At 42.3% G+C, this 18932-nt stretch overlaps 1 protein-coding gene across 1 annotated transcript in view; it reads right to left on the bottom strand.

The window, feature by feature from the left end:
• Nucleotides 1–856: 856 nt before the first annotated feature.
• Nucleotides 857–18932, bottom strand: part of MCOLN3 (mucolipin TRP cation channel 3) — a 486326-nt gene continuing 468250 nt past the window's right edge. Inside the window, exons 13-14 of the mRNA XM_078659269.1 lie at nucleotides 12314–12444; nucleotides 857–2490 (exon numbers count right to left, since the gene is read on the bottom strand). Of these exons, the coding sequence (XP_078515395.1) occupies nucleotides 2487–2490; nucleotides 12314–12444 (135 nt within the window). The 3' untranslated portion in view covers nucleotides 857–2486. The remainder of the gene's footprint in view (nucleotides 2491–12313; nucleotides 12445–18932) is intronic.

The raw sequence follows: 18932 nt of genomic DNA, 5'->3' as shown, positions 1-18932 counted from the left end.
AATATTTAAAAAGTCTTTATGGCTGTATTAAAGTTGATGGTATTTTAACCCTTATGTAATTTCATGGGTCCTCATCGAGACCGGAAAAGCATCAGAGGACCTTGGGATGAATTCCCCATTGAAAGTGAAAAATCACATACGGAAATCGAAATAACCAGGCAGTTAAAAAAAGCTTCATTCAGATGATGCTCCAGATTCACGCTTGTCATCATTATGATTAATTTCCTGTGCTATTCCAGACCTTCCCCTGCAGCCCCTGGGTTTAGCGCCAATCCCTAGTCAGGTCCCGCCCCTTGCGTCCCCGTTGGATTAGCCTGACTTGATGCAATCTCTTCGTTTGACAGCCTGGCTATCAGTTTAATTGTGGCTTTTTTTTCCTTGGGCTAATTGAGTTCCACTGAACCCGTAGAGTCACTTTGGGCCCCCCATACCATTCGGACAATTAGGGCTGTATTTTCTGCCCAAATTTCACTTTTGATTAGTAGATTTACACTTTCAGTTAGAACTCCATTCTGAGGTCTCATTTGCTCTAGTTTTCACTACTGAATTGAACTCATGGGAATCTTATCTCCTGAGCCTCCAAGTATTGATTTGAACTTGTGACAAACTTCATACACACAGAGTCCCGTGACTCGGATTATTTTTTTATGTTGCTTGCATGAAGAGGCAAAGTGGCATAGACTCCTTTGAGTGCTTAATCAGTTCAATCTGGTCCTGATAATGACCTTTTAAATTAAACTGCGTTGAAACGACTTTGTCATTATTATGGCCACAAAGATGTTCTCAAAAGTTAATGCAGACTATTACCCTATGAATCAGATGAACTGTAAAACATTTTCTAAATACTATTTATATATTTATTTTTATTTTTCTTTATTTATAAAGTTTTATATGGCGCAAATTTGACCCAAGAGGGTATCAGAGCATTTTACATTTAGAATTGTTGCATTGCAAGTTCTATCATATACAAGAGCATACTAGGGTACAGTACACATAAACAATGTTACAATGATTTGAAGTGGGGAGGGGAGGAAGGAGTAATAGCGGGGAGGCGAGGAAGAACAATGCCCAATGTCCGGCTGGGTAGGTGACGGTCAAGGGGGAAACCAGGGCCAATCTCCTCATTAGCTGTCAAGCAGCTCCACCGGTCATCAGCCATGTTGCTCAGGTCTCCCCAGAGATCAGGAAAAAACAGATTTAAGTTTATTTGATTTGCAAAGGTTATATAGCGCTATCTAGACCCGGAGGTATCAGAGTGCAAAACCAGGAGAACATTGCATTATAAGGTACATCAAGAGGACTATAAAGCACTGGCTTTACCCGTCGGTATCAGAGCTCTATAACAGAGGCACATTGCGTTAAAATGACATCAGTTAATAGCATAGTAAGGTATAGTAAACAAACAACGAGGTTGAGAGAATTTATAGGAAAGGAGGGGAGGAAGAAGCCATAGCAGGGAGACGAGGAAGAACTCTGACCAATGTCTGGCTGGGTAGGTGATGGTCGAGTGGGAAACCAGGGCAAATCTCCTCATTAGTTGTCTAGCAACTCCATCGGGCATTAGCCATGTATAATATCACTGTTAATGTCGGCTTCTTTGAGCAAATTTTTGTGATTATTATCTCACTCAGCACAGAGTTTTCACTTTTGCACACTGAGCACTTCTATGAATTGTCTATGTCTTTCTTTAAAAAAAACTTTTTTATGAAGATCTATTTGTCTGAATTATTTTTGGTCTTTCATTTAAACTTTTACATTTGTTGTTAAGCTATATGAATCGGTTTAATTTATTTTCTAAATGATACTATGCAGGACTGAATCTAATAATGGTTTCCCACGTCCACTTTGGTCTACCGGTCACTTTCTGTTAGCATTATTATGTAATGAAGTCACCTAAATGCTAAAGTACATTGAGGGTGCTCCCCCCCCCCCACAACCAGTCAGGAGCTCTCACACCAGGGGCCTGCCGACCATGCACAGTGCTGGAGGACCTCCCCTGGAGTCCAAGGGCCCCCAAACCGCAGGAACTGTGGGCGTCAATGTTACAACACTGGCCAGTAGCCCAGTCTTAGTGTCTTTCTGTAATTGGATGGAATGTAATATTATAAGAAAAGGCCAAGGTTGGTCTTGTTTTCAGTCCATTGGTGTTTGTATAGTACATGCTCCACCTCTGGCTTATTATCAGTCCACTGGTGTTGATGTAGTTCTAGCTGAGCTGTTTTCTTATTTTCAGCAAACTCCTCATTTGCCTTGTTTTCAGTCCATTGGTGATGCTGTAATTTAGCTTCGTGTTCGCCTTGTTTTCAGCACACTCCACATTGACCTTATTTTCAGCCCACTATTGTTGCTGTAGTTCATTTGCATTTGTTTATGATCAGACCAGTGGTGTTTGAGAAGTTCCTTTCGGCTTGTTTTCAGCCCGCTACTGATGGTGTATCTTAAAGGCTGAAAATCTTTTTTCTGTGCTGACTTTCTTTTGACTATGTTCACCTTGAAAACAAAATGGAAATTATTTTCATGTTACAGGTTTTAAAATGTGCAAAATACAGTGCACAGCAGTTGTCCGATAATACCTAGGAACACGAAACCTATTTTATCAAACAACCTAAATAGACATTCATTTTTATAACACGCATTGGCAATGCAATAGTTCTGGCTTATTAATGAAAGTGCATTTTGTGTAATTGATGGTGATGGGTATACACACTCAATACTCCATCATACATGCACTAAATAAGTCACTCATCATTGCACTGATGCATCCATTCATTCATCCTCTGACTTATACTTGTATTTATCCTCTGACACAACAGCCGCTAACCACACAGAAACTCAACAACATTTGCAATATAAGTTAAAAGTATACAAGTAGAAAAAAAGAAAAAATGTTGCTGTTTAAATACAATATCCATATGCTTGAAATACCAAAACTAAGCACAGCAGCTGGTGTCTGTCTTGCAAAGGTATTACAAATAGCCTTTCATTGTTTTAAAGTTCAAGCATGCTACTGTGGTAATCTATGGGATATCATGAATTAAAATACCTATCTGTTTGCTTTAATACAAAATGATAACAATCTACCTAATTCCTATTGCTTTTTCAAAATCAATATGCCAGGCTTTGTGCTTTTATCGTAACTTTTCTTTACAAACAATCAGCCTATAACCTTTAGCATTGGCTTGCCACCATAACCTTCTCAGGCCTACTGTGTGTGGTTTATAACTGATCTCACAAGCCAGTCATCAAGTATACGATAATAGAATTACAAATATGTATTGAAAACTGTTGTAAAAACAATATAAAAACCATTCTATCAGAGCCTAATAAAGGTTACAATAGTGCAAATTGTTTATCCCAACAGTTGTTCAGGTGGGTCACCAACACCAAAACTCTTGCCTACAGTAATCTGTTAGATTCAATGTGACACAATACCTGGCTACAGGTGTTAGCAAAGTGTAATAACAATTCACCCATGAAAGCATATTGCCTATTCAATTTCTCGAAAGTTTGAGACTTGACTAATGGCATGAATCTCTCTAATTAATGAGGCTTCTAGGGGTCAGTAGAACAAGGAGGAGAACTGCTGGGGCAGAAAGGGCTACGCGCCCAGTGAGATTAAGTGCACCGCCTAGCTCCTGGAAGGAGCCTGGGGTGAGAGTGAAATCACTGAGTGTTGGTGAGTGGGAGAGAGCTTAGGTCCGTCACTCACAAAGGTGGTAATTTGACGTGGTGTCCTCAAGGGAGAGACTCGAAAGCCATCCACTCAATTAATGGGGCTGGGCAGAAAAATGGTATAACTAAAAAGGAGGAGCCCCCAACCCGCCTTATCCGAGGTGAGGCGAAATTTCGTGAGCGCCACCCTCCTCCTGTCTTTTTGCTTGCTAAAATTGTATTAAAGATGTTTGTTTCTTATTGTTGTAGTTGTTTGCTTTTTCTTTTTGAGGGTTTTTAAGCCTTGCATTTTTTCATCTCTTGTTCACCTGGTTGTTGGATTTGGGCAGAATGACATCTGGAGACGGTGAGCCTTTTCACCTCTTTAGATACCACCAGGAAGAGGTAAGGGCAGATCTTTATCCATCACTTATTGGGCAGTGGTGGTTATGGTGGTTGTGACTGCAATGGTGGCGGTATTAATGGTGGTGGTAGTAGTGGAAATGTGGAAAAGGTGGTACTGGTAATGGGGGTCATAATGGAGATAATGGGGTGATAGTGTCAAGGGCGGTGGCGGTAATGATTGTAAAAGTGGCATTGCTAATGATGATGACAATGATGGCAATGGTGGTGGCGGTGGTAATAGATCTGGTTTTTGTGGTACTGCCTCCTTTCCAATGCTGATCACTATGCATGCACACCACTGAGATCTACGACATCATTACCTCCCTCACCTCAACATCATCTTCCTAACCGAGACCTGGCTCCACCCTACACCTGACATCACCTCAGCCATCCCGAACAGATCGAAAATAACACACTGGGACTGCACTTACAAACAAGGAAGTGGACAAACCATCATCCACAAAGAAACCGTCCACTGCACCACCACCGCAGACGACATCACCCTGATCATGGAACATCGCAACTTTAAGCTCCATATCGACAGCGAAACCACCATAAGAGGCATCGTTGACTACAGACCTCCTGGAACACGCACAAGGCTCTGCAATGCCATCTGTAAATTCATCACCCCATTCCCCATCACCTCCATACACTATATCTTCCTCTGAGACCTCAAATTTCACTTTCAAGACAACAACGACGCAAGCAGCGCCTACCACCAAGAAAGCATGAACAACATTCGATTCACCCAACTAGTTACTGACCCCAAACACTGCAGGACACACACTAGAGACACATGCTAGACCCCATCTTCATGGCCAACGAGAGAGCCAAGTGCAGCCACTTCACAGAGTGAACCTGGAACGACCGCAACATCTTCCATTCCACCATTGCAGGATCCCCAGGCACCGCCACTAACCCCTCAGCACTTCACACCACTGCTGGAACAAAGTATCAGAGAGCTAGTGGTCGATGCCCTCAACATATCCCAACCCAACACCTTGACCAACCTAGATCAGGCTGTCATGTTAAGATCCACACCATCTACAAGAACTTTGAACCCCAACCCACCGCTGCTGACACCCTCTGACAATTCACATCCACTGAGGCAACCCCGACCACCTGGGACCATCTAACCAGACAAGACAGAACTGTCATCATGAAATCTGCCCACTCCAGAACTCCCATGGACCCATGTCCCTACCAGTCATTCAACCTCGGGAGCAAGATAATCAGAAATGCAATGCATTCATCACCTCTGCCACCTTCCCCAAAGTCTGGAAACACGCAGAAGTGAAGCCCCTTATCAAGAAACTCTCTGCCGACCCCATTAAACTCAAGAACAAGCGTCTCATCTTTACTTCCCTTCCCTACCAAAGTCATCAAGAATGCCATCAGCCACCAACCCACACACACCTAGAGAACAACAACCTTTTGGACTTTTCCCAATCAGGATTCCGCTCCAACCACAGCACCAAAACTGCTCTCCTCACTGCCACCAATGACCACAGAACCGCCCTGGACCGAGGAGAAACAGCGTTCCTGATTCTCCTTGACCTGTCAGCAGCTTTCAACACCGTATCCCACCACACTCTTGTCAAGAGGCTTCACCACAATGGAATCCAAGGAGACACCGTCAAATAGATTGCCTCATTCCTCACCAGAAGCTCTCATGGAATCTGCCTGCTTCTATTCACCTAGGAACTTAAGAACAGCACCTGCGGCAATGCTCAAGCCTCCTTTCTCAGCCCCACTCTGTTCAAACCTACATGACCCCCTGGCCAACATCCTGAGAACCCATGGACTAAATATCATATCCTAAGCAGATGACACGCAGCTCATTCTCTCGCTATCAACAGACCCCTCCACCTCAAGTGCCAACTTCCACAGATGCATGATGAGCATCACCAACTGGATGAAGTACAACTGCCTTGAACTTAACACTCACAAAGCAGAAGTACTGATGTTTGGGAACAGCACTTCCCCGTGGAACAACTCATGGTGCCTCCCAAACTAGGACCCCAGGATATTGATCCACACCTACAAAGCCCTCCACAAACAAGGACCAGCTTATATCAACCACTGCATACACTTTCACCAGCCCACCAGACTCTTGTGCTCCACCTCCCTCCCCCTCTCCCACGCACACATCCTCCACATCTGTATTTTAATTTTCATGGAGAGGACCTTACCAGTTCTGAGGTGGCTCAATTTATCTCAGACCTAATTTTGTTAGGTCTACAACAGAAAATAATAGGACCCACTCATTTAGCTGGACACGCATTAGACTTCATTTTCACTAACGGTTCTACTGTGTGGTGTGAGGCACGGTATTCTTTTCTCTTCCCCAAATTTAAAGTGTCCGAACTGAAACTTTAGTCTGTGACGAAAGGTACAAGACCCTGGTGTAAATTTACACTGGATGCTTTCTCTTCAGAATTTGATTTTATATTCACAGACTCTGATATTGACAAAGTAATAATTGATTATCATTTAGCTGCTAATGCAGCTTTTAACAAGATCACTCCATAAAAATCTTCCTGTAAGTCTAATCATGGTACACATGCTTTCTGGTACTCCTTGGAACTGCATAAAGAAAAACCCTTGTATAAAAAGCTTGAGAGATGCTGGCGGCGTTCCAATAATCTTGCTGATAAAATGGTTTATCGATTAGTATTAATGAAGTACCAGCGAAATATAAAAAAAAGCCCATAAGGCATCTATCTCTGACCAAATTATTCAGGCAGGGAATTCTTCTAAGGTGCTTTTTAAAGTTCTTAATTCTTTACCTAAGCTACGAGCCTACTCTCCTGAGACTGAGCTTTCACAATCTCTTTGTGATTCCCTTGCACATCATTTTGAAGGTAAAATAATGAAATTTATCAGAACTTTCCTAATACAAGTGAGCAAGATAATGAGAAGCTTCAGTTCTGTTCGGTGTCCCCTACTATTAGTCCCATTCTAAAAGAATGTAACCCTCTGCCATCAGATTATATCCAGACAGTCTTAGCAACAGCAACATCAGGGCTCCCTTTGGACATCTGTCCACCTTACAAGGTTGCTTTGCTATCCCTTCAGTTAGCCCCTGCTATTTGTCCACTTTTATTCAATTTATCTATCATGTTGGGTAAATTTCCTCTGGACTGGAAAACAGCACTGGTTATTCCTATTAAAAAAAGATTAACTTGCCTTCTACGGACCTCACTAACTGTAGAGCCATTTCTCCCCTTCCATTATTGTGTAAATTGCTGGACAGTCAAATTAATATTCAACTTATGTACCACTTAGAAACAAATATGTTGCTGGATCCATCCCATTCAGGGTTCAGACCATCATTCAGAGTGGAGACCACTTTGGTCGCAGTAACAGACCATATCATTTTCTGCCTTTGTAACAGCATTCCCTCATTACTAGTGCTTTTGGACCTCTCAGCATCATTCGATACTGTCTTCCATTCTAGAATGCTGCTGAGACTGCAGGAGTCTGGTATTCATGCAATGGCGTTATCATGGCTCAGGGACTTTCTAAATGACCGTACCCAAACTGTTACTTTGGGTTTGTTAAAGTCATGTCCCCAGAAACTTGATAAAGGAGTGCCACATGGCGCCTGTTTGAGCCCTACGCTTTTCAACATATATGTGTCCCCTTGCAAATCTTGCCAGAAAATTCGGCTTCCTTCTTCTGTCATATGCTGACAATATGCTGCTTATATTTACTCTTGATCAAGATTTATATGATGCTAAAGCCTGCTTCTCCGCAAGAATGTTAGCTAACTTGAATCCAACTGAATGCCAATTAAACAAAAATCATGCTGTTTGGCAAGGCCCAGCAGCTTTGGACATCTGATTGGTGGCCTTCTGAACTTGGTCTAGCTCCAGCTCCCAAGTTGGTGGTAAAGAATCTGGGCATGCACCTAGACCATGCACTTACTATGAAAGAAGAGGTTGCAGCTATAACTGTCTCATGGTTTCACATGCTACGGTTACTACTGAGAATTTTCCATCTCCTTCCATATTCCAAGAGGAAGACATTAGTCCAGGCACAGGTTACCAGTCGCCTGGACTACTGTAACACTAAAATGGCTGCAATAAATGAGACAGCCTTAAGCACATTGCAAGTAGTTCAAAATACGGTAGCACGTCGCATTTATAATCTCCCAGCTGGACGGCTTCCGCCCCTCTGCTGCGTATGCTCCATTGGTTACCGATTCATAAAAGAATCATCTTTAACATCTGTTACAATGCAGGGTTGTCCCCTTTCCCCGCTTCTTTTTCATATATATTTTGGGCCTCTAGCTAATTTGATTAGGTCTGATATGGCTACTATTCCTTTTAAATATGACACTTATGAAGTTAAATTAGGGCTCTACGAAGATGACCTGTTGCTTTATACAAGTAACCCGCAGGAGGCAATGCCAAATCTGATGAGGAAGGCAGAGGTTTTTGGTCATATTTCAGGGTACAAAGTGAACCCAGGGAAAACGGAGATTATGGACGGAACCAGGGGGTGGCCACTAGTGGGGCAAAGAATCTAATAAGATACCTAGGAGTCCAAATAAACCAGAAGATTGAAGGTACAATAAAAGTAAACTGGAAGAAAGTAAGCCATGAGGTAATAGGTTTACTTTTGAAGTGGATGAACCTACCTCTCAATATCTATGGTAGGGTCAACCTTATAAAAATTATTATCCTGCCAATAGTGACTTTTTTGTTTAACTCAATTCCATTGACATTCCAAAAGAAAGACATAGGAAAACTCCAGGGGAGAATTGGGAGCTTTATCTGGGCATCTAAAGGCTAAAGGATTTCTTGGAAAAATTACGCAGGAGATTATATATTGGAGGCTTGGCATTACCAGATATCCTTGTATACTGCTACGCTTTCCAATTCAAGAATGCCCACATGTTGGCCAATAAAGTGGACAATTCTTCGATAGGCACACTCTTTGAGGCATAATTATCTGACGTACCGGATGGTTTAATTGGTTTTCTTTTTAAGTATGGAGACCATATTTTTTTTTAAAAGTGCGGTTTAAGATTTTAAAGTCCACCTTGAAAATATGGATGTACGTTCGCAAAACATTAAGAATCTCATTCTATTCATCATGGGCACCAATCTGGGATTCCCCTGGTACGCCTGAGTGTTTAAGGGATCAATTGAGTCAACCTTTGATAAATGGTGTTTTTTTTCATTGGGCAGATCTTAAGGTGGACAATATTCTGATGAGCTGGGAAGAGTTTAACCAATTGTACTAAAGGCTTATTGACTAGGTTCAAATATTATCAACTCAGTGCTTGGTGGGCAAGGCACAAATAGACAGAAATGGAAGATGATAATTCTGAACAAGTAATGAGAAGTGGACAGTGGCCTAAGGAAATATCATATTGGTATTGGGCTTTTGTGGAAGCAGACGGAAAAATTGAAATTGAAGTCTACTAATTATGGGATAAAGAATGTGATATTCGACCCCTTTTGCAAATGTGGAGTAAATCATATGCTACATTGTATAAAATAGTGAAGCCTGTACCTTTAAAACAAAATCATCTGTTTAGCACCTATCGGGCGTACTGATCCCCTAAAAAACTCTCAAAGGCTACTGGTAAGGTATATACATGTCCCAGGTGTGCCCAGATAGAGGCTGATGATATACATATGTTTATGTCATGTCCAAATGTTGCTTCCTTCTGGAATGAGATGAATGCCTTTCTAGAAAAAAACATTGAAACGCAACTAAAAGTAACTAGGTTAATTGTTTGGGGATCTAGTTTGGATCAAGAAATACAAATTTCTGCTGTAGAATCCAATTTTTTGTTTTATGGTGTTTTGCTCGCAAAACGGTAAATTGGTAAATTATGGAAATCTGGGAATACTCTGATCATTTCCAAGTATTTGAAGAGTGTTATTTTTGTTAGTGAATCTGATATGAAGTGTGACCAAAATAACAGAGAGAGAGTTTGAGCTCCATTGATAAGGTGGAGAGAAAAAGAAATAAGAGTCCAATGATTACACCATCCACTCTGTTGGCCATATTATCTTCTTATTTTCCAGGGTTGGTCTAGTGAGTGCGGATATGGAATTGGTAACAGCTGTAAACTTGTGGGTAAATATGCAAGGGTCTAGGTCTATGGTCTCTGGTCAGGTCTACCATTATGAGACCTGGAAAGACACGAACATTAACCCAACAGGATATCTGGCAAAATGAGGGAAAAAAATCTTTAACATCTGCTGCCTGACACACAAAGCCTTGCAAGGCAAGGCCCCATGCTATCTTTCAGCTAAGCTCATCCACTGTTGTCCTAGTAGAGTTTTGAGATCTAGTTACAAAGCCTTGCTTTCAGTTCCACGTATTTTCAAAACCCGTTCTGGGGGCAGATCCTTTACTTATTTGGCTCCCTTTTTTTGGAACAAATTTCCACTTCACATACACTAATGTGAAGTTTGCGTTAATTTTCGGAAGCATCTTGAAACGGCGTTATTTCAGGATTGAATTAGCCTGTTACCTTGCTGATAGGCTGTCTGCATCAAGATACACTTTCAGGGGTGATTTGTGCGCATTATAAGCTATTTAGCATAATATAACATCCGCCGAAGCAACAGCAGAGTACGCTCCTATTTCCACCTCGCCACAAAGTCCTGGAACAACTACCCCATCCATCTCAGGACTTCAACCTCTCTTCCGGAATTCAGGAAAGGACTCAAGACCTGGCTGCTCAACTGAACCACCTGGAAGCAGCATAGTGCACAGCGCCTGGATACCCTCATACATGATTAGCAGAGCTTTACTAATCCTGATTAAATTTATTGATTGATTGATATGTGGGCGGGTGTAGAGAGCTAAAGCTGGCAGCATTGAAAGAACAGTGGGGGATTGTGGTTCTGCAGTGCAGAAGCCTGATGGGGCTTAGTGTAAATCACAAGCTCTTACTGCTATGCATGCACTGACCGCTATAGCGATCCCATGCTCGTGTTTGGTCACCTAACGTCGCCCAATCCAGTCTGTTCAGTGCACGCCCCTGGGCACAGCTATCAGTTGCCAAAGATGAGGTCTCAGGAAAGTATTTACCATAGAATGAATCTGAGCTTCAGAAGGTGCCAGAGGAGATAGGATGGCTCTTCTTTGTTCTGGTCAGTGTTAGAATAGAGGCTTCAGATATGTTAATGAGGTAAGCTGAGCGGAAGTGTAATGGTCCTCACCAAAGAGAATGATCTATAGCCTTCATGGTTCTCATCCATAGAGGCGTTGCTTAACCGCCACAATCTTCAGAGTTCAAATGCGTCTTTGCCTTCCATTGGATGATGTGTTAGATGCCTAAAAAAAATCATTTAATTACCCAGTCAGGGTAGAGCTTTACTTAAGAGTGGCAGGTTCGCTGGTCAACTAGCCATATCCTGACCAGAACCTTTTTAACAATGTACATTGCTGTTCTACATCAGTTTTTAGACCAAGAGTTCCTCTATCGCTCCTGGGCAGACCCAATGGGCATTTATCTGGCTGCCTGTAAGCAGTATATGGCATGTGGTGCTCTTTTATCGCTCCTGGAGTTTGCACTTTGGATATATCTAGACTGACTGAAACCAGTGAAAGCACTGCTCACTCACCTTTACCTATCTAGTTGTCGCTAGCAAGCTAAGCCAGAAATCTGCCTGCCACTGCCAACTTCTAATAACAAAGGGATGTGTGTCATCGACAATCTTACTACTTACACAACTGCTCAGATGAGCGGTGCACAACTTCATTCTCAATGACCTGAGTGATCCTCTACATGACAGATTGCATGACCGTTTGTCACACCATTATATCAGATTACATCACCAAAAATATGCCAGTATACCCACAAACGGTATGACAGCTGTGATAACCAGCATGACAAATTCTGATTCAATATCCATGACCAATCTTTCTAATGATGTAAGTATCTGGTGGAGCAGCATGCTACTCATCTGCAAAATGCTTCAGTAACTCGTTCGAGGTAGAAAGCGCAATATAAATGCCAATACAAATTAAAAGATATCCATATCAAGGCTTAAAAAGACAGACCTGGTTATAGCCTATGAAGCAACAAGTCATATAAGACTAGATAATAAAAGAAAATCTGTGAAGCTGGCTCAGAAGTTTAAAAGATTGGAATTAACTTTTTCCACACATAAACCTGTGGTACGGCACAATGACTTTGGGTGGGCATGATGATGTTGACCACGTCTGATTACTTCTTGTAAAAACTTGCATTCTTCAATGTCCTCCACTACCAATACTTAACTGTTCACAGCAGCAAAACACTGTATTGGGAGTATCCTCTTTCATTCTGTATGTTCCAGCGTTTGGTAAATCTTTGCTCTGCGATATAAATGTATGCAGGTCTGTCTCCGGAAAACCTTTTTCCTGGTAGTGCTAGAAAAAACATCAGTGGTGAAAGTTAGTACAGGAACGTTTTTCTGGATTGCGGTCAATACCTGTGTCATATATCTAGAACAGCAACCAACACATCACCATAACTGGTATTCCTCCCAAGGAAGTCAGTACAAAGATAAAACATTGTCTTATACTCTTCGGCTTTTACAGTCCACCTACAATCACATATTGGCTGTGTCCTCCTTCACTACATATTGAGATAGGTTGAGCCAACCCAACTGCTCTGTGTTGGATAAAAGGAATGGCACACTCAACCCATTGCTGAGATTTGACTGGGAGCAAGCAGAACATGAGTCGAGAGATTTCACCTCAGACATTACAAAAGCTGATTGGATAATGGGCGAATTTCCCACACAGTAGACGAAACGGGGGATTTTTTTTACTGTACGCCGAATCGAATTGGGTTGATCCACTGCCAAACGCAAAGCTACAAAGAAGCACTGTGAGCGACCATGGAATGTGTTTACTTTAATGCTATGCGCAATAAGATAAATACATTGGAGCACTTTTGTGTCACTTTTCCCATGTTAAAAGTGACGCAAAAGTGGTGCAATGGCCTTGTAAATCTGCCCCATTGCACGCTGATGTCAGTGCAACTTCTTCAGCAGGGAAGTCTGTGTGTGTTCAGCCCTTGCGTCCAGGGCCGTTAGCTGCCCTAGCCAGCAGTTGGCACACTGAAGCTACCATGCTGGGAAAGATGAGTTGACCAACACTGTATAGGTCCAGCCAGTATAAATAACAATGTAATTAACTTTACGGTAATCATTAGTTGCCCGCTGACAGCACAAGAACACCTCGTTCTGTGCGTTCCTCACTGCATGAAATGTCTTGTTCCGCAGGGCACTTTGCCTGCATTTCTTCCTTTTTAAATCCAGGTCGGGAGTATGCAGAAACATTGCCCACAGTTTTGCATCCAGTTATCGTGAATGGATAAATGGATTTCGTCCACACCTGCTCGCTAATAAAGTCCAATTTTCACTATTTCAATAATGTGATCCTACCCAGAGAATTGTATTGACGTTGGTGGTCACATTTAGCAATTGACTTGGTAAAGGATGGCATATATAGCTTCAGAGAAAACTTCTGCCAATATCGGATGCTACGTTCTTTTCTCATATATAAACTTATAGCAAAAAAATGCTTTTATTAATCTTACTTAACAGGGGCTTTAAAATGTTCTGCATTTATCAAATTGCATTTTTTGTTGGTGAACTATATTTCATCCTAAACTATTGAACTTCCCCAAAATATTTGCAACAGAAAAAGAAACTATCTTAGTAAATGTTTTTTTTTATGTAAACGTATAAGCTGAATGGGTGTAACATTCTGGGAGAGGTGGAAGTGGAAATCCATACAGGCCTTCTGCTTTCTGGAATTCTAACATTGAAAAGTTTGTTTTCTTTCAGGGTCCACTATATTTTAAAGTGCCTGTTTTTCGCTGTTGGTTGGTGCCAGGGTTGGCTTTAGCACTGGTGGTGCCCGGTGCAACAATGTTTATTGGCACCCCCCAATGACCTCCTTCTTCACAGATTCCCTCACCACCACCCTTTAACAGTATCCCTGAAGTCTCCATAACCACTCTCTCTCTCATGTATTTCTTTTGTTTTATAGTGCCACTCATACCAGTGTTAGGTGTCAGAGTACTTTACATTACATCACATTATACAGAGACAATGAATCATAAGTGTGTAAATCAGCGTATAGGAAATGTTACATCAGACAATGAGGATTGCAAGGTGTAGGAGTCACAAGTCATCCCTACTGGTAGACCGTATAGTTTGAGTGCTTGGTCTGGAGAAGCACAAACTCAAAATTTAAAACGTACCACCATGATTGGGGGTTGGCTTTGCTAATAAAAAAAGATTTTTAACCAAGTGAACCCTTTTTGCAACATTAGGATAGTGAGAGACTGGGGGAAAAATATCATAATTCTCTACTCTATACCTTGCAGTTTGCATGCAGCTCTTTTATGATGGTTAAAAGCTCACTGTTCACTATTAGGATTTAAACTTATAAACTGCAAGTAACAAAAGAGTCCCTCTGACAGAAGCAGTAACGCATGGACCAATTTACGCTATATGCAATTTGTGATCTGCACAGTACACAGGCTTTGCAGCAGGCATTTTATCATACTGTGCTACTTTATGATGAGTCAAAACTTCCAGAAGACAGAACTCTGATCTTTCTCCAGGAAGAACATTAATCAATGGCGTTATCCTAACAATTTTTTGGTTGCCTAAAAATTGCTGGAGGCAAGGAATGCGAAAAAGAAAAGATGATGGACGGAATGCAGAGCCAATCAAACAATCACCCCGGTCACAGATCTGGGTTAATTCCATCGTTTTGTTTAACACCACGCCATTCCACTTGAGACCGAGCCATATGCAAATCAGTCTTGACCCTGTTCCGCATTGGAACAGTCCAGCCTGAATTGACAGGCCAGGTCCTCCCTGGACCAGAAACAGCATCCTGGGACCGTTATCGAGGTTTCACCCCTCATCAGCCTGGCTAGCTTGAATGTAGTGGTGTGGTGAGCAATGGTCCCACGTCTGGGCATACTCTTCCAACTGAGCCAATCAAACATTCAACTCCAGACACAGATCTGGGTTAAATCCATCGTTTTTTTGCACACCACGCCATTCCACTTAAGACCCAGCCATATGCAAATCAGTCTTGACCCAGTTCCACATGGGAAGAGTCCAGCCCGAACTGACAAGCTAGGTCTTTCCTGGACCAGCACCAAGCAGCCTCAGACCGGTTTCAGGGTCTCACCCCTCATCAGCCTGGCGAGCTTGGTTCTGGTGACGTGGTGAGCATGGAACCTATGTCTGGGCGTACCCTCCCCACTTAGGATGACACATGCGGAAAAAACTGATGATGGATGGAATGCTGAGCCAATCAACTATTCACCCCCAGTCACAGATCTGGGTTAAATACTTGTTTTTTTACACGCCACACCATTCCATTTTAAACCCAGCCATATGCAAATCAGTCTTGACCCTGTTCCCCATGGGTACAGTCCAGCCCAAACTGCCAGGCCAGGTCCTCCCTGGACCAGAAACAAGCATCCTGGGACCGGATGCAGCAACAGGTACTTTGAAAACACGGCATTCCCGACGCCCCCTTAAAGTCAGCATCTGGTGCAGTGGCACTGATCGCCCTATATCCGCCCATGGCTGGAGCCCAGGACATCATAGCCCACAAGCCCAAGCTACCTGGAGGAGGGTCAGGAAGTGGAGAGCGCCTCAGCACTCTATAGAGTGTTTACTCACTCCCACAGCACTGTGTTGTGAGGTTCAACGGGGTCTGTGCTCAGATCTTCTTTTTAGTTACACATTTTAAACTTGACATCTTTATCTGAACGGTGACTTCTGCTTTTTACATGTCTTGCACTTACATGACAAGATAGTATTCTTCTGGCAGCACATTTAGTAATTAGCATATTATCATGTCATTCGTACATACTGTCCAAGGCTAAGAAACACTGTACACGATACCCTTCACTTTAGTTGTACGGGTGGAGACAGCACTGAGTCTCAAGACAAACAATTATATTGTAGTTGCACCTTTAACACAGTGCGATTAGGAACAGAGCTTTTGTTATATAAACCGCCTCCAAGCTAACTTATGCAGAGGAGCTCTTCATCTAATGTTATCCTGGAACATGTACGCGCAATGCAGGCTCGCTGACTCTAGACTTCATCCCGCTGAAAACGGTAGCCTGCTCTATACCAGACTGACTTCCTGATACATCATACACAGGCATGAGGTTTGGGTTATGAGACAGGGTCAAGTTTTACCATATAAGAAAGTCTGGGCCATCCTTGCCCTGCCAGCCTGATTTGTAGGCCTTTGTTAAATTGACCAGAGTTCTGTACCCATTTTTCTGAACGCAGCAGGCTCTAAGCCTCTGTGACCTGAAAACTCAAGCAGCTTCTCTCTGTGAAGCACTCTGACCCACCCCCACACCCCCACTGTCTTCGCGTGGTTAACTTTCTCATGTGAGCCCAACGATCGTTCCTCGTTCTCACACCTTTTCTCACACAGCAAGAACCCAGAACAGGGAAGTAAGTGCTGTGACGAACAGGGTGTTGGTGGACAAGGCTTTGACCTACCTATTTTTTTATAAATTAACAATTGTCTCTCGCTTGCCCTATGCAACAGAAGACGTGCACTTAAGCTTGAGACACTGACCCCTGACCAGGAGATGTTCCGCCTTTTTATAAATCTTAATTTTACTTCTCATGAAAATGTACACCTGTGGGTATTATTGACGTCAGCACAACTGACCAAATCTGCATTTAATTTCTGCTTTTAGGGTTATAAGAATGAAACGCACTGGTCACTCTTTGGACTACCACTCTGTCGTGCTGTAGGTGACGGACTGTGGGTACTCCCCAAGAGCTCTTGATTTTTTGTGGGTTTTTTCTTTTAAGATATAATTTAGCTTGTCATATAATATATCTGCCAAGTTGTCTTTAAATTGATGTTTTCATGATTAAAATTTAAGACTTATAATGCATCTGCAAAGCAGTTTTTTCTTGTATTAATCATGTGCCATTTTAGCATCACAGCCAAAACCTGGTTTGTATGTTGAGAGTATTCTCTCTTGATCAAAGCTGTGTATTTCATATTGCATTTACAAATATGTCTTTGAGGGTTTAAGCTGTTCACGTCATATTGCTCTTCTGTAGTGCTTTTCATCTAACAAGTTCAACTGCTTTCTGAAATTCCATTTGAAAGTCAAAGCAATTCCATTTGAAAGTCATATAAAATAATGCCGTCTGATAATGTGTTTATCTGTGAAAACAAAGTGATTTTATTCAGTTATCATTTCTTTATAGCTGTGCCTTCAAATAAATTGGTTGAACCTTTTGGCTTGGTTTCTGTGACTCACACGTTTGCTTCCTTCATTTTAGTATGGGCACCGCCTCAAGTTAAGCTGCCCACACACCCACCTGCAACAGCCAGGATCTGGCAGAGGGTACTCCAACTATGCCCTCGATAGTGTAGGTAGGATTAGGATAGTAGTGTACATATATTCATAATTACACTGTAACATTATAAGGGTTGAACTGTTCATATTTTTCACCATTCTTGCAAGGCTGGTTACATATTTTGTGTAATCCTACTAATAATTGCAGCTCATGCTTTTAACACAAAAATAGAATTGCTTCAATAAATGTTTGAAAACCAACTTGTACCTTTCTTTTGTCTCCCTTTGGGCATACCTGAGTATCAACAAAAGGGTCGATCCGTTTCCACAATTTCCCTTAAGGAATTAGAGTGGTCATGTTCTGAGATTGCAGATGCCATCTGCTACCCTGCATGGTTAGGCCTCCAGATGGTGTCTGCACTAGCTAGAAAGTAGGCCAACATTCTTTGATGATACGTGTGGAATCATTGCCCATATTCTGAGGCTTATGTTGTCCAGTTACACTGTCCTACTCAATTTTTAAGAACAGTGTGACAGCAGGACTCAGGCTGGATGTGCCTCGGCACAGCGTGTGCAAAGACTGAGCGAAGAACGGGTCCATCTGTGCCCATCATCACCCAGAGGAGGCTGGGCGGGTCCACCCCTCTTGGTCAAAGGATTATGCTGCTCTAAAGGCCTGTAGTCATCAACAGAAGCACAGAGCATCCTTTCATGAAGGTACCAACCTACGGCCTTACAGTGGCTAATTTGTCTATCTGTCGTGTTCATCAGAATGGTACCATATTCAAGGCTTAACTCTTTTGCCGCATTATCCAGAGATTACAGGGGCCTATTTGTTATTTGCTTTATATTGGGACCACAGGGAAATGGAAGATGCCGAGTGGAGGGGCTAAAGCTAAAGGATCTGCTGCTGCTACAGAGGACAACTTTCTAGCCAAAGCAGTCGGGCTTATCTCTGAAGAAACCAATGTGGTGGAAAGGCTTGTGTCTGTATCAGGGTATATTATTGACCATTTCACCTTCCATCTTACACTCTCTACACCCCATCACTTCAGATATGCATACCATTATTGCACCAGAGGCTGGCGATCATACTAGGGGGCTGTGGGATGTAATTGACACCGATTCCCACATGTCAGCAAAGGTGGCCTTTCCATCAAGAGGAGGCACCATAGCAAAGGAGTTGGTAATGACAAGGTCGGGGCTTCTAAGAACCAAAATTAAGGTGATTGTGCACACAGTTACACCAAATTTGAATTGTGCCTGCACACAGTTACACCAAATTTGAATTGTGCCTGGGTACTGTGGGAAACAAAGGGGAACACAGTATACTCAACTGAGCCTTGATGCCTGAGAAGTTAAAACACGTGATTGATGCTTGTGTCAATTCACTGGTGTACAAAATAGCATAGCTAGAGCAAGGGATCATAAAACTTATAAAAATACATTACTAGTACTCACAAAGGGTGGTGGAAGGTAGCACCAGCAAATACTGCCCCTCATTATTAGAACATTTCACAGCTTGTGTACA

The sequence above is a fragment of the Lissotriton helveticus genome, chromosome 1_1 (genome assembly GCF_964261635.1).
Source record: "Lissotriton helveticus chromosome 1_1, aLisHel1.1, whole genome shotgun sequence".
NCBI lineage: Eukaryota > Metazoa > Chordata > Amphibia > Caudata > Salamandridae > Lissotriton > Lissotriton helveticus.
This window is presented reverse-complemented; position numbering and strand designations above follow the sequence as displayed.